This window comes from Myotis lucifugus, unplaced genomic scaffold, assembly GCF_000147115.1.
Source record: "Myotis lucifugus unplaced genomic scaffold, Myoluc2.0 scaffold_220, whole genome shotgun sequence".
Classification (NCBI taxonomy): Eukaryota; Metazoa; Chordata; class Mammalia; order Chiroptera; family Vespertilionidae; genus Myotis; species Myotis lucifugus.
Genome location: NW_005871268.1, coordinates 1340165 through 1355698, shown reverse-complemented (window position 1 = coordinate 1355698; position 15534 = coordinate 1340165). Strand labels below are relative to the sequence as shown.

The 15534-nt window shown below is 44.6% G+C and overlaps 1 protein-coding gene across 2 annotated transcripts; it reads right to left on the bottom strand.

Moving 5' to 3' along the window:
* Nucleotides 1-906: 906 nt before the first annotated feature.
* On the bottom strand, nucleotides 907-11863 carry F3 (coagulation factor III, tissue factor). Of its 2 annotated transcripts, XR_002831508.1 has the most exons (7): nucleotides 11567-11863; nucleotides 10336-10447; nucleotides 6378-6568; nucleotides 4361-4539; nucleotides 3647-3806; nucleotides 2506-2754; nucleotides 1998-2126 (listed from the first exon to the last, which is right to left on the bottom strand). XR_002831508.1 is itself a non-coding variant. In XM_014463761.2 (6 exons), exons 1-6 carry the CDS (start codon nucleotides 11664-11666, stop codon nucleotides 1990-1992), a joined length of 879 nt encoding a protein of 292 aa, XP_014319247.1. In that variant the 5' UTR covers nucleotides 11667-11857; the 3' UTR covers nucleotides 907-1989. The 2 variants fall into 2 exon arrangements, 1 of the variants encoding a protein (XP_014319247.1); XM_014463761.2 differs by lacking the exon at nucleotides 2506-2754 and having other exon boundaries at nucleotides 907-2126; nucleotides 11567-11857.
* Between the last annotated feature and the right edge of the window lie 3671 nt (nucleotides 11864-15534).

The window sequence follows — 15534 nt, the reverse complement described above, 5'->3', positions numbered from 1 at the left end:
AGTTGAGACAATACAAAAACCAAATCAAAAACAATAAATGGACCTAAATAGACACTTTTCAAAAGAGGACATACAGAAGGCCAAGAGACATATGAAAACATGCTCAAAGTCCCTAATCATCTGGGAGATGCAAATCAAAACAACAACGAGATACCATCTCACACCTGTCAGAATGGCTATCATCAACAAATTGACAAACGTGCTGGGGAGGATGCATTGCTGGTAGGAATGCAGACTGGTGCAGCCACTGTGGAAAACAGTATGGAGTTTCCTCAAAAAATTAAAAATGGAACTTCTGTTTGACCCAGTAATCCCACTTCTAGGAATATATCCCAAGGAAACAGAAACACCAGTCAGAAAGAATATATGCACCCCTATGTTCATAGCAGCACAACTTACAATAGTTAAGATTTAGAAACAGCCTAAGTGTCCATCAGCATATGAGTAGATTAAAAAACTGTGGTACATCTACACAATAGAATATTACGCTGCTATAAAAAAGAAGGAATTATTACCATTTGCAACAGCATGGATGGAACTGGAGAGCATTATGCTAAGTGAAATAAGCCAGTCAGAGAAAGATAAATATCACATGATCTCCCTCATTGGTGGAGTATAATGAACAACATAAACGGACGAACAAAAATAGAACCAGAGACACAGAAGCATTGAACAGACTGTCCAGCCTGAGGGAAGGTAGGGGCTCAGGGGGTAAGAGATCAACCAAAGGACTTGTATGCATGCATATGAGCATAACCAATGGACACAGACAGGGGGGTGAGGGCATGTGCTGGGGAATGGGAGTAGCTGGGGAGAGGTCAATGGGGGGAAAAAGGAGACTCATGTAATACTTTAAATAATAAAGAATAAAAAAACAATAAACGGAAGATATAATAAATGAAACAGTCACAATTCCCAGTCACCTTTATTTATATAAAACTATATTAAATAAATTATCTCAATATATACAAATAGAACAATATCACCTCTATAAATAGAAAATCCCATATAAAACCTTTAAAAAATTATATAAATATATACAATGTTGACCATATAAACTTGAAGTACCTTAAATCATAAACTTTATGTAGTTTATATAGTTTCATAAAAATATAGCTAGCTGTCAAGTGTTTAATTAATAGCATTTAAGTCAGTTAAAGTGCTAAACTGTAATGCACATGCCCAAAGTTGTCAGGCTTGGTCAGGCAAAGTGGAAGTCTTCTGCATTTAACACATGCATATGTTTTGCCAACTATTTTGAACCTCCAAAAGAACTCTAAAAAGAACCTAAACTCCACATTTTAAAAGGACAGACACATGTTAGAAAAGTCCACCCAATTTCCATTTTACTCTCCCACATGGTTTGAAGTCAGCATGTTGAAAGTATTCCAAAAGTCCACCCAGGACTTTTTAAGGCATTTGTTCATTTGTTTTTGTTTAGATGACCTGGTTTCGTCTTGAGTGTAGAAAATACAGTCTAAAGCATGATATGTGCAAAAGGTGCCATAGTGTTAAAAAATAAATTTAAAAAACTTGGAATTGCCGGACCGGTTTGGCTCAGTGGATAGAGCGTCGGCCTGCGGACTCAGGGGTCCCAGGTTCGATTCCGGTCAAGGGCATGTACCTTGGTTGCGGGCACATCCCCACTGGGAGGCGTGCAGGAGGCAGCTGATCGATCTCTCTCATCGATGTTTCTGGCTCTCTATCCCTCTCCCTTCTTCTCTGTAGAAAATCAATAAAATATATTTAAAAAAAACCCAAAAACTTGGAATTGGTTGTACCATTCATTACATTCCAAAGTGACTAGTGCTGGTCTCGAAACCAGAATGCTATTCATGAGAACAGTCAGATAAAGAACTTTCTTTGGGCCCAAGAGTCTCCATGCTCCAAAAATTCATTTTTTTGTTTCCATATATTCCATCCTTTTAAAAGTTCTTTGTCACAGTGCAATATAAACTGCAGAAGTCGGCAGCTCTAATGTCACGTGCTTTATGCAACACGGAGCGGGGAGTTCGCCTTGCCACTTTTCCTTGCTCTGGCCTTCTTGCACTTGTACAGACACAGGGACAGGGTGATGATGAAGATGATGACCACAAACACCACTGCTCCGATGATGAAGAACATGTCTGAAAAATAAAAGTTACCAAGTCAATGTGGAGAGAGAGCTCGAATCCCATTTATCAGTGGACAGAACTGAGGGCTTAACTCCAAATTACACCATCCTGCTTTTGCGTAATTTGAAATTTCTTTCCTCTACTCTTTCCACCACAACGCATTTTGGTTAGGAAAGAATTTGTCAAACCCTAGATGTTGTAGGGCAATTGACAAAGGCCAAAAGCTTAAGTAAACTGGTTAATGTTCTTAGTCTAGAGAAGGAACACATAGATGGAAGTAAGAACAGCTGTTAGAAACAACTGGCTAAAAACAGTGCATAATGCTGAGTTTGGTGGCAATGATTACAGTAGAAGATGAACTATCAGTGCAAAGAGACACACAGAGGGCTACCAGAATTCAGCTGAGAGAGATGATAACTGGCTGGGGCAATAAGAAGGCTCCCGGGTGGAGGTGGCAATTGCAATGGTTCTCAAAGGACGCATTTCTGCAGATACAGAAGAGACCTGGGAAGCAGCGGTCGGGATGTGCACGAAGACAGAGGCAGCGGAACTCGAGTTGGCTTTAGAAAGATGGATGTGAGGGCTGTGGGTACGATGGTCCAGAGGGTGCAGGACCAGAGAGAAGGAGAGTCCTTTCCTTCTGTCAGTGTCAATAAATGGAGGAGAATTTATTTTAAAGTGTTTTTAAATTTTAAAATCTCTTCTTAGCAAGGAGCTAGGTCATCATTACTGTCTTTTGACTTTAATCCCTGGAAGTATTCAGAGCACTTTCTTTACAAAGCCTGGAGAGAAACTCCTAGGCTTACAGCTTCATGTACATACGTGTCTACACACCCACAGCAGTTAGAAGCCTCTCCTCACCGTGTGTGGACCCCGTGTGTGCACACGCATGGACACACGTACATGGGTATATGTGACAGACTGAATCCCTTCCCTTCATGGGTTAGACCAGGGGTCCTCAAACTTTTTAAACAGGGGGCCAGTTCACTGTCCCTTAGACCGCTGGAGAGCCGGACTATAGTTTAAAAAAAACTATGAACAAATTCCTATGCACACTACACATATCTTATTTTGAAGTAAAAAAACTAAACGGGAACAAATACAATATTTGTATTTGCATGTGGCCCGCGGGCCGTAGTTTGAGGACCCCTGGGTTAGACTTTACAGCCCACCGTGGGTGCTCACAGGTGGTCCAGATGCTCCCCTCAAACCCCGAAGATTAGAATTTAAGTATGAAAACATGCCCAGAGAAATCTGTGATTGACACTAAACCCCAAAGATGGACTATGTGCCTAGTACTCAGCAGAGAACTTAGCACGTGGTAGGCGCTCAAGAAAATACTCGCTGCTATAAGGGAACAACATAGAAACATTTCTAAAGGCCTAAAATTACGAGTAACTTCCAAAAAACCACACAAAACCAAGAAAAACCAAGACACTTTCTCTCTGAACAGAGGACACCCTGGTCCTGCGGCTGGAGCTGGTCCTCTGGAGGGCACCTGTGCCTCCTGCCTGCCGGGCAGAGCCACTCACCTTTGAACACACCCTTCTCGTGGCTGCTGCACTCAATGGGGCTTTCGGGACTCTTCTGGTTAGCTTTTCGTGATGCAATCACGGCTTGAACATTGAAACAGTAGTTCTGTCCTTTATCCACATCAATCAAAAACTCATTAGTGTTTGTCTTGACCATTTTCTGTTAAAAGATAAAGAGTTCTTAATTCATCTGGGCTCCAAGTGAGTTCTTTCTCCTTTACCAGGTCACTGGGGAAGCAAACGCCTACATGGACACATCTGACATATACAGGATTAGAAGTGACTTGGCTAAATATTCCTCATGCTGACTGCTGAGGGTGCTTTTTCCAAGACTAAGATATCCAACTTAGCCCCTGTAGGAGATGTTTGCAGTAAGGGAAAGGAAGGATGACGTATTAATTGTTGAAGGGAAAACAAATTTTGTCTCTGTGATCCTCAATAGAGAAAGAAATGTGAGACCTGACAGGAACTTTAGAGATGATCTGGTCGAGCCTCTTGGCTGAGGAACCTGGGTATCCAAGGGGGCCTCCCCCAAAGTCACAAGGTCACTCAAAATCATTGGTAGAACCAGGACAGCAAGCACCCCTCTCACCCCACCGCACTGCCCTCTCAACCACCCGTTCTGTTACTTTTAAATTGGGGCAGAAGTGGGTTGTAAAATCAAGGACCTACGATTTAAAGCAAGTCATAAAAACCAGTGGAAGAAATCCTCACCTTTCCTGTACTTGAAGCTTTCCAGTAGTAAAGTGTGTAACTTAAGTCCTCGCCAAAGACATCCCGGAGGCTCAGGAATGTGCCATTCATTCTGACTAAGGTCCGAGGATCCTGTACCGTCACATTCAGTTTTGTCCCAATTTGTTCAAAACTCTGAATTGTTGGCCGTCCGAGATTAGCTAAAACAGAAAATAAACTTCGTTGGAACCAAAGAATTCTCTACAAATAGAATCCCATTTAGTTATCACAGTTAATACCCTGGTCATCCCTCATAAAACACCTGCACAGAACCCGCTCCCTAGCAGGAGCGAGCCAAGTGGCACGAAGCCGAACCCCGAGACCTGCTATAGAAGCGCTGCCCATTGGAAATATAACCGGAGCCACCGATGTCAGTTACATTTCCTTGTAATCACATTAGAAAATGTGAAAAGGAGCAGGTGAAGTGAATTCCAGTAATATAGTTTATTTAACCCATTATAGTGAAAATAGGTAATCCATCTAAAACTTTTGGAGATATTTTTTCAAAATCTAGTGTGTATTTTTACCCTTAGAGCATTTGCCACATTCCTAGGGCTCAATAGCCACACGTGGTTAGAGGCAACTGTATTCAACAACACAGTTGCACAAGATTCCATATTTTAGGTAAAATAAATGAGGGGCTGTGGGAAAGCCCGGGAGATGTCCTGGCACCTCAAGGAACCAGTGTTAAGCCTTGGGACTCTGGAGGGCGCAATGATCCCATGTGTTTTGGTTGAGTAACAAGAAAATCAATCCCAATAATTTAACACAAATTATGTGCAAGTTATGTGTAGGCACATGCAAAATAAATATGCAAACTATATTTTATCTTGTACCAAAAAGGGACTTGAAGTGGCTTACAAAAATCTCAAGAACTGTCACAGAAAACCAAGTGGGTGCCATCAATGGAAGGAGGACAGCCAGTGACCTGGGGCGGAGTTAGCAGAGGGGGCATGGATGTGGTGTCTAACACCCAGCTGGGTGCCGTGACAGACACACAAGCGAAAGACAGGCTCTGGCAAACAGGGGCTCAGGAAAGGCAGCCAGATTCACCTGGGCTAAGGCTACCTTCTATTTCAACCCTCCATGTAGATACCAGAGGGGAAAGGTTGGCTGCCTGTCCCCCTGTCCCTTCTCACCATTCCCGCCTCCAGAAACTCTCCTCTCTCACTGGATGGTCAGAGGGGTAGATAGAAAAGCACCCATAGCATGACCCTTTCACTTTAACCTTTCATTCTAGGTCTTCCTCAAAGACCTGTGAAGATTTAAAGACCTTAAAAGATTTCACCCTTCCTAGTGTGTTACAGGTTTATTTAAAATACTGTAGTCAGGCCAAAAAATGTAATCTCCTACTTGGCCAGGATCCTGTGCATTCCCCTGGGAGATACTAAGGGCCGCTTACTGGGGCAAAGGCGGGGGAGGAAAGCACTCTGCACTTTCAGAACCTGCACGAAGCAGGCAGGCTGGGAGCGGCTAGGCAGGCGCCTGGCACAGCACGGGGCTCAGCCTTGGCCAGATGAGGTCAGCAAGCCTGACTCTGGATCAGAGGGAAACTGGACTTTCCCTGAGCAGTTGTGACTGTGAAAACCTGTAAACTGGGACTGCTGGTCTGCTGATGGGATGGAAATGGTGTGTGTGTGTGTGTGTGTGTGTATGAGTGTATATGTATGTAAATAAAATATACATGGAGAAACACTGAAACCCCAGTCCTGGTGGAAGTCCTAGTCCCCCAGGCCCCATCCGGCCTGTCACTGGCACGGTCTGGGGATAGGCTGGGGGAGAAAGTTACTTGATAACAGTGTTATCAACTCCAAAGTTCACGCTCTGGGAAGCTCCTACCACATCGGAATGAGTGAAGAGGGCTGGGGCACTTTATGGTTCCTGAGAAAAAAGATGTGGTTCTGAAGAAATCTTGTTTTATCTACAGGCCCCTAAGGGTCATGAGCTCACAAAACGATTCGGGGGCTTATAAAAACGAGAATGAAACTCATCTACTTACTCTCTAAGTAAGGAATGAACTCCGGGGAGTTTGTGTACTGGGGCTCCCCAGTGTAACCGGTGGCATTTGCCGGTGTGGAAAGGACCCGCGCTGAGTACGTCTGCTTCACGTCTTTCACAATCTCATCAGTGACGTCACACTCTGTGTCGGTGATGGAGTAGCATTTGCTTTTCCAATTTCCTAATCTACGGCTAAAGGAAGGAAGAGAAACAGAACATTAGGATTTGTATCCAAAGAGACAGATGGCTTTCTGGCTGTGGTGCTGTGACAATAATAGCATCCACACCACTCGTGAGCAGGCACTCCCATGCTACGCACTTTAGATGCACTGGAGTCCTCACAGTAACCTGGGGTGGCTCTGTAATCATCTCTCTCTTCACAATAAGGTAACTGAAGCAAAATGAGATTAGGTGACCAGCTCAGTCACACAACTGACCTAACTTTAAGCCAGACAACAATTTTTGGGGTCTGTGCTCTTAACCATTTTAAATATCTTTCTTAGAATGTACATGATTTTTTATTAAGGCCCAACTATTTATTACTTATTATCTTGTATTATATTCCATTTATTATAAACATTCTATATTCTTTGTAGAATATAGTCAATGTAGTAATAATGGAATCTATATAATATATTCTACATATTACATTCTATCACGACAATTATTGGTGTGGTTCTTTAATATTTATTGAATCTACTATATGCAGGTACTATACTAGGCCCTTTACACATTACTTCATCTGATATGATCCTTCCAAGAAGGTACTGGATCTTTTTTACACGCAAGGATACTGAAGCTCGATATGCTAAGTAATTTGTACAAGGTCATGTAACTAATGGGGTGAGAACTGGGTCTGTTCATCTCATTCTGCTACATGCCTCTCACTTTTTTTTTTTTACAAGATGTGAATACTTCCCATTAAAGATCACAGAATAACAATAGTATCTCTCTCACAAAGCCTGAAAGACTAAGAGGCTAAAATATCTTCCTTCATTGAAGAGGAAATTATTTAAAGAACTTCTATAAGTATAAAATTGCTTTAAAGGACCCAAAGAACCCATAGATAAATGTCACTGCGACTTGATCCACACACTTCTGTCCTCTCTCAATTGACAGCCAGACAGCTCTTCCCTTCTCTTCAGCATCATCCACTGCCTCAGCCCCGTCCATCATTTAGGGACTTGTTCCAGTCCCACTTTCCCCGGGAATCTCCAGATCTCCTTGCTCAGATCGGATCTCTCCCCTCCCTGTTCCCAGCACTGATATCTTCACTAAAGCACTTGATGTTGAACCCAGTCTGCATGGTACCAGGGGTCCATGCCCTTGTGTTTGCTGTTAAGCAGCAAGGCTGTAGGGCTTATACACAGCAGGCCTTGCTCAGTATTAGATGGTCTGCATTTACAGGTTGAATGAGGAGAAAAACAAACTGAATTCAATTGTCCACATCCATGCACATGAGCCGTAAACAGGTATTTTTCAAAAATCGGAACTAAATAACACTCCTTGTCCTAAAATTCACAAGCTAACATTGATACAGAAAGATTTTGATTTCTTAGATTCCTCTAATTTTCTGTGACAGAAGTAGAGAGGCTGTTTTAATTCTGGAGTGAAAAAAGTGAAGGAAAACACGATGATTCTTCTTCATCCTATGGCAAACATGTCGTTCAGAGAACCAGAGAGAGACTGCTGGGCTCCGAGGCTACATTCCACCTGACAGATCAGTATTTGGTTTCTCCCAGCTCACACATAGGAATTACAGTACTTAATGTCATTGAAACTAGTGAAATCAGTAAAGCTGCGTAAACAAGTAATAAAGGGGCAATTCTGTAGTAAGCTCCTCTGAACACTGTTACCAGCACTAACATTTTAAAAGCCTTCGAGGATCCTCTAGGTATTTATTGCAAAATCTCCTGACTTGGAAATAATAAAAGTCCTGCCTCAATTACTAAAAAATTCCAATGGAATCAAGACTCATCAATGTAGGAACAGGTTGTTTTCTAGGAGCTTTGGAAGTTCCGTTTTAGAATTCAAACGTTCCCATGGAATCAATCTTACAGGTGATGTTTCGGTGCTTGAGCCAATAGCACTTTGCAACCGTCACTGAAACTATTTCCAAAAGGGAAAAATACAGTTGGAGCTACAAGTAGGGGCTGCAGGCCTAGCAATGGTGCCCCATGGCTGGGGACAGGCTAGTGGTGGGTGCAAAGGAGCAGCAGGTGCAGAGGAGAAGCAGGTGGAGATGCTGCCTTTAGAGAAGGAAAACTGGGAGGGAAGGCTGCCCACTGAGGAGATGGAGCCTCACAGAAAAACCTGAGGAATAAGGAGAAACTCGTGTTTTGGCACCAACCCTCCTTCCTCCTCCCAGCTGTGGGGGCTCACATCAGCTGCGGCAGACCCGCCAGAGAAGGTGGTGGTGGTAGAATACTGGGCAGACCTTGGTTCCAGACCCAGCTGGGCATTCACCATCAAGGCACTCATGAATGAATCCCTCACCTTCCTAGGGCAATAATTTCCTTTCCTATAAAATGACTGCTGTGGCCCTTTTCACCAACACAGAATAGTGAGGTCTGCAGCAGGGTGGAGGGACTGCTCGCAGGTCCTCTAGCACATGGGCTCTGCAAGAACCCCGTGTCCACGGAGGCCCCCAACCAGCAGCTCTGCATTAGGGTGTTTGCAAACAGGGGCTGCGTTCACTTGAATATCAGCCCTGGAAAGTCCAAGAACTGAGAGCTAACAAAGGCTTATGTTTAAAAATCAGGGAAACCATAATATGTTCCCACATGCTCACTAAACATAAGACTGAATATATTTCAGAGGTAAGCATTCTTCCTAAAATGTTATTTTCAATCTCCAGAAGAAAGTATCTACCAAAGTAAACTTCAGCTCTTGACTAGTGGAATCCAAATTGACAATTTTGACCATAATCATAATTATGACCTCAGGTTATGAAACTCCTTTCTCACCCTCCCTCTATCTATACAAGTATTTCAGTGCACACACACACACACACACACGCACACACACACACATTCTCTTCTCTGTGGGTTTGGCAACAGTCATCATGAAGTTCATTTTGTAAAACAAGAACATCTACCTAAAAGACTGCCTCCATATGTAGGAGTTGCATTCCTAATACTCTAAAAAGGCTTGACAAGCTAAACAATACAAAACAAAAAGCAAAACACCTTAATTTTAGCCAGTGATACTTTTGTGCCTTTATACAATGTGTTAAAATAATTTTCACAGCTGCTCTCCTCTAATTAATAAGATCTCTTCCAAGTCTCCTAGAACCTTTCAGAAACAAGAAACTTACAAGAATATGAGAAAACCATCAAGGAAGACATGTCCACATTTAGACTGAGTATACTGAATTATGGGCTCTTAGGGAGAACTGTCGATCAGAGCAGCCCTGACAGCTGAGCGTGCAGGCAGAGGAGTATTTCTTTCTAGCGGGGTGAGTCACAAAATTGACCTCCTCTGTTAGCACGTATGCAACTGAAGTTTGAATCACTAGTCCGAGGATGAATGCATCCAGCATTGCTTCAGGGCAATGTATGTATCCAAACTCCTGCACACCTCTTCCCTTCCCTAACACGTTAGAGCAGGCTTACAGTCTAGACAGCACGGAAAATGACGGGTGCGCTTAGGTGAGATTAGTTATCCATCCAGAATCATATCTATTAGTGACATCAAGGTTTGCTCAATAAGGTTCACCTCTCCATAGCTTCTACTCCACTTAGGAATTTTTCCATCATCTCCAAAAGCAATTAAAATGTTTTATCAGTTTAAGGGCTGGAAATGTGGCAGGCTTAGCAGAGTATGGCAAATTACCATGTCATCTATCCAATAACCTCAACCATCAATCAGCTTTAAAGACATTTAAAGTAGACACATCAAGACAGCACAGGGAAGGAGAAACATCAAAAGCTGTATTTTCCTTTTTGTATCTAACTTACCTTATCTGAACAGTGTAGACATGATTGATGGGTTTGGGTTCCCACTCCAAAATTGTCTTGAAATTCGTTGATTTCCAAGTTATATTATATGCTACCACCACACCTGTAGTGCCTTTAAACAAAAGAGAAACAGCTATTGTTACATGAACTTCTCAGCACATGATTTCACGTTGAAGGTATAAAACACCTTACCCCCTAAACATCACCATAAACCTCACAGTAATCTTTTTTCCAACTATGAAAGCTTCATTACTGAATTAGCCAGAGGAAAAAATATTCAAATTTTTCCCAAACCCAGAATTTCCTCATGGTAGGTTCTTCCTTGTAATGTAAGGAAACAGGCAAGGATCTTGAAATTATTGTTTGAAATCATTCACGCGGGACTCCCTGAGATAACCTGACCTGGACGCACAGCCCAGGAGCCATCAGGGCCCTGGGGGGTCCCTGACCCAGCTCGGGGAGCCTAGGACTCCAAGGTTGAACTCTGGCAGGGAAGGCCAGCTAGGAAGGGTCTTCCATAAGTTATGGAGAAGGGCAAATCCCACATGTGTGAGAGCAGTTAGGGCTGCATATAATGAAAAAGCCAAATCTTGATCCTTTTCATTTTTATCTAAAATGTCTCTATCCTGAAACGTCAGTAGACACCTAGGCAGATGTTGGGCCTGTCACACCGGAGGATGCTTGTACACCGGTTAGGATGCTTGGTTATTAAGGTCTGCGTTGCTAAGACTGGGCAGGTCAGTCGCACAGGCATACGGAGGCATGGACAATTTAACGACTGCTTCAATCCAAGCGACATTCTGCAACAGGATTGCCTCTAACTCAATGTAAACTAGGACGAGCAAGACCACACCGAGGGCCGCTCTCTATTAGGTGCACACTTAAGGATACTATCCAAACCACTGCACGCTGACCCGCGCAGGTGCGGACCCAAGTACCAAGATCACTGGGAAGCTCTTTCCCTAAACTTAAAGCTGGAGCCACAACTTCCCTGACACAACTACGCATCTCCCAGTAAGCATCTCTAGCAGATGCAGGCGGGGTCCCAGGCACCAAACGCCTACCCTCCAACTCGCGCCCAGGTTGGTTCAAACGCGGGTGGGTGAGCGCGGCTGAGTTGGGCAGGCGCTGGGGGCGCCTCCAGGCAGCAGGACGAGCCCGCTGTCAGCCAGGACTGATCCCCGCCTCGGGCAGAGCGCCCCAGGAATTCAGGGAGGCGGGTGCCACTCACCTGAGGCTCCGGCCACCTGGACAAGGACCCAGCCGAGGAGGAGTGTCCTGGAGACAGCGGCCTCGGGGCAGGTCACCCGGGGTCCGGTGGGAGACGCCATGTCCACGAGCTGCTGGCGAGGTCGGGAGGATTCGTCGCGCCCCGAAGGCTGGAGAGGTTGGGCTGAATGCGCCCCTGGGGAAAGAGCGGGAAGGGGCGCGGGGAGCCGAGTCTGGAGAAGCGGGTGCCGGGCGCGCTATAAAGGGCCGCGCGGACGCCCGCGCCTCCGCGATCGCGGCGCCCGCCCTGCCGACTCCCCGCCCCCGTCCGTCGTCGCCGGCAGCCGCGGTGGGCGGCCCTACGGATCCACACCCCTGCCCCGCCTCCTCCGCTAGGAAACTCCAGGACCCTGAAAGGAGTGATTCACCCGTGATTCAACCGCGCCGCCCAGCTCCGAGTGGCCCTCGGTCGCCGGAGGCTCCAGGTGCCGAGGGGAACCAGGTCTCCCGAACCCCGCTCCCAGGTCCCCTGACCCTCAGCCCCCTGGGCCCAGGCCATCGGGGCCGGCACCTCCGCCATCCAGCCCGAGCGGACAGCAGGTCTGTGGGGGGAGAAAGAGCAGAGCGTTGGAAAGAGTTCTCGGGCTGGAGGACAGGGCTTCTTCCTTCCACCTGGTGACAGAGTGTGGTCCGGGCTGGGGGAGCGGCAGCATTTACCAAGTTTGATAGCAAGTACAGGCTCCTGGCTCCCGCTCAGCTCCCACCTCGAAGGGCATTTTCCCCTGCACTTTGCCCACGTTGGCGCTGGGCCTGGAATCTGTAGCCCAGTGATGAGCAGGGAGGGCCCGCTTCCAGCTGCGGTTTCGTCTTCTGCCCAGAAAGCAAGGGTACCTGGCCTTCCTACCTCCCAGGCCCTTAGCGTGGGCCCCTTAAGGTGGTGCAGATGCAGGTGTCTGCCGCCCACAGGTCCCAAGGCCAGTTAACCCCTGAACGACCCAGGGTAGTGACCACGGAAAAGCAGTCCCGGACCTGGCATTTTGCCCCTGGGAGAGTTCCAGGGTGACATCTGCAGCCCTGTGGTTCCAGAAAGGATTGTTCTCACATTGAGGAAGACATCTGTGGAACCGAGTTCCGCTCAAGTGCGGAGAAACAAAAACGAAATGAAATTATGTAACCACATTTTCGTGCCGCTGGTGTTCAGTGTCGGGTTTTCTGAATTAGTTTCTGGCTTCCTCTTCTGGGCTCTGCTGTAAAATGGTTAGGCAAGAGACTGTCCATCTCATTCTACCGAGTGGCATTGTACGCGGGCTTGTCAAAGTACTTTCCATCTTTCGTTATTCCTCCAAGGCAGGCTGGAGAGCTTGTAAGGGGAGAGGGGAGTCTTTTCTTTCTCACCTTCTTCCCCATCTTTTTTCCTGGGGAAATTAGCCTTGCATTTTAGTGCATACTGCACACACATATCCGTGTAGCCTGCTGAGCCATAGCATTGCCCGCATTAAAAAAAAAAAAAAGAAAGAAACTTTGTAAAAGTTTTAGTTTCTCCCTTTGCCTGAACTGAAATAGCACATCCAGGTTTAGCTCTTGTAGTCCGTCCGTCCTGGAAGCGGTGAGTTGCACTTGCTGGTTTCCTCTTTGAGCTCTCTTCCAGCTCTAAAACCTGCAACATTTATATTTGCAAAACTAAGCCATGCAATCCTCCTTTTCACAGGCCTGAGTCATTTTCTAACAGATCTTTAGCTGCGTGTGGAATGTGATTTTTTTTTTTTTTACTCTGGAGTAAAGGTAATTAGGAGAAAATGTTGCACATCAATCAAGTATGCTAGGGGACCCAAGGAATTGTTGCTATGTCTACTATTCCAGTTGGAGCTACCAACTGTCCTGAAATCATAAAGGGCTTTAAGCCATGTCAAGATCAGCATTTTGATAAGAAAAATATGTTTAACATTAGATTTTGATACGAAAGGTACCTTAAAGGTTGATAGATCACATGAATATTTATTTTGCACACTCACTAACATTATCAGACAGAGAAGAGAGGAATTTCTTGGGTGTTTGCATAGCTTTTGGGGTAAATATAAAATAAAATTCTTCAATATTTTAATAATGCTAAAAATTATTACTGTTTTTAAGAAGAAGAGGGAGAAAATTGGCTATGATAAACAACATCTCATAGCAAAATTTTTTCTTGGTTGATCAGACTATGGCTAGATGCTCAGCACCATTGAAAGTACATTTTTAAAAATTGCACAGGAACAAATTTATTGTTAAAGAATTTCATTAGCCTTACAGAATTTTTAAAACCCCCTTCACTGAAGTCAAGCTTTGCAGTTACCAATGTTCCTTCCAATATGATACATCTTGGAAACTCTGAGAAGTTTGAAAAATTCCTAAACTTTAGTGACAATCAGGCCGCCTGACCAAGCCCTTTGTGATTAGATATTAGAATGTCAGAGGGCAGGAGGGGACCTCATAGACATCCTTTGAAGATGAGAATCCTGCGGCCACCTGGCCTGAGGGAACCAGCTTGCCTCATCTTCTGGCCCCAGGAGATTTCTTTCCATTGCCACGCTTTCTTCTACTCCCACTGCATGAAGTACGATTGGGCTATAAGCCCAGGTTTATTGGATTAATTGGTACATCTATAGGCTCTTCAGTTGGCAAATAACAAACTTGCAGTTTGGGGTACTCACTGTTCTTCAGCAGAAATATCCTGATGGTTATTCCTTGAAATATACGTGCATGGAGACATGGAGAAGAGGTTGCATTGTCTATGAATAACCAGTGATGAAATGTGGTTGATAAGGAGTCAGAAGATGACTGGGGTGATGTTGCAGCCCTTCCTCTGTACTTTCATAGTACTCACCACCAATTTCTCCCCCTTGACTATTACAGGCTTCACTCGCTTTCCACTGTTTGTTGTCTGTCTTCCCCACTACAGCTCCTTAGGAGAATAAGGAGGTTTTTTTTTTCCTTTAAATTTCTCGATCCTTTGCCCCATTACCAGCACATGGTAGATTTAAAAAATATATATATATTTATTGATTTCAGAGAGGAAGGAAGAGGGAGAGAGAGATAGAAACATCAATGATGAGAGAGAATCATTGATGGGCTACCTTCTGCACGCCCCACACTGGGGATTGAGCCCACAGCCCAGGCATGTGCCCTGACCCGGAATCGAACCTCGACCTCCTGGTTCATAGGTCGATGTTCAACCACTGAGCCATGCCGGTCGGGCCACATGGTAGACTTAACACATTTTGAATCAATGACTGCTTTTGGAACCATGCATGCAGCCAAATATTTTCATTGAGATTCAAGAGATGAAATTTGTCTTTGAAAAATTTTCTGTCTCAAGGCTGAGTGTTCCAAAATGCTCAAATTGGTAAGAAAATATAAATCCATTGTGGATTTCAAGGTATCACTTGACAGCAAACTTCAGCTGTCTGTCTAGGGATTACTGATCCTTGCTATGCGGGAAAATCTAATCAGCAGGAGAGGTAGCCGAGGAGCAGAAAACAAATGCGGAAGTTTGGAACTGTTAGCATTTTCTTAAAGACTGGGTTCTAGCATGAGTCAGAAGAACTTTCAGCCACATGATGAAGCTGTTGATAGCTCTCTTTGCATAGCAAGGTTTGGTGACTTTTCAGAATGAATTGCACAAAATGTATATCTCCCCAGGAAAGGGTGATAGCAGGTGAAATTGAGAGTAATTCATATACTAGTAAAACTATTACATGCATATAAAATGGCAAAAAGAGCAATGAAACCATTTTTCCCCAAATTCAGGTAAAAGGAAAAATATGAGAAAAGACCAGAGGGAATTAAGAGTGGGAACACAGCCCAGATGGTGTGGCTTAGTGGTTGAACATGGATCCATGAACTAGGACAGGGTGGGCAACCTTTTTGTGAGTGCATGCCAAAACCAGCAAAATCTCTGACTCAAAATTCTTCTGCGTGCCAACCCTAATTTTTTGAGAACATGTTACGCCT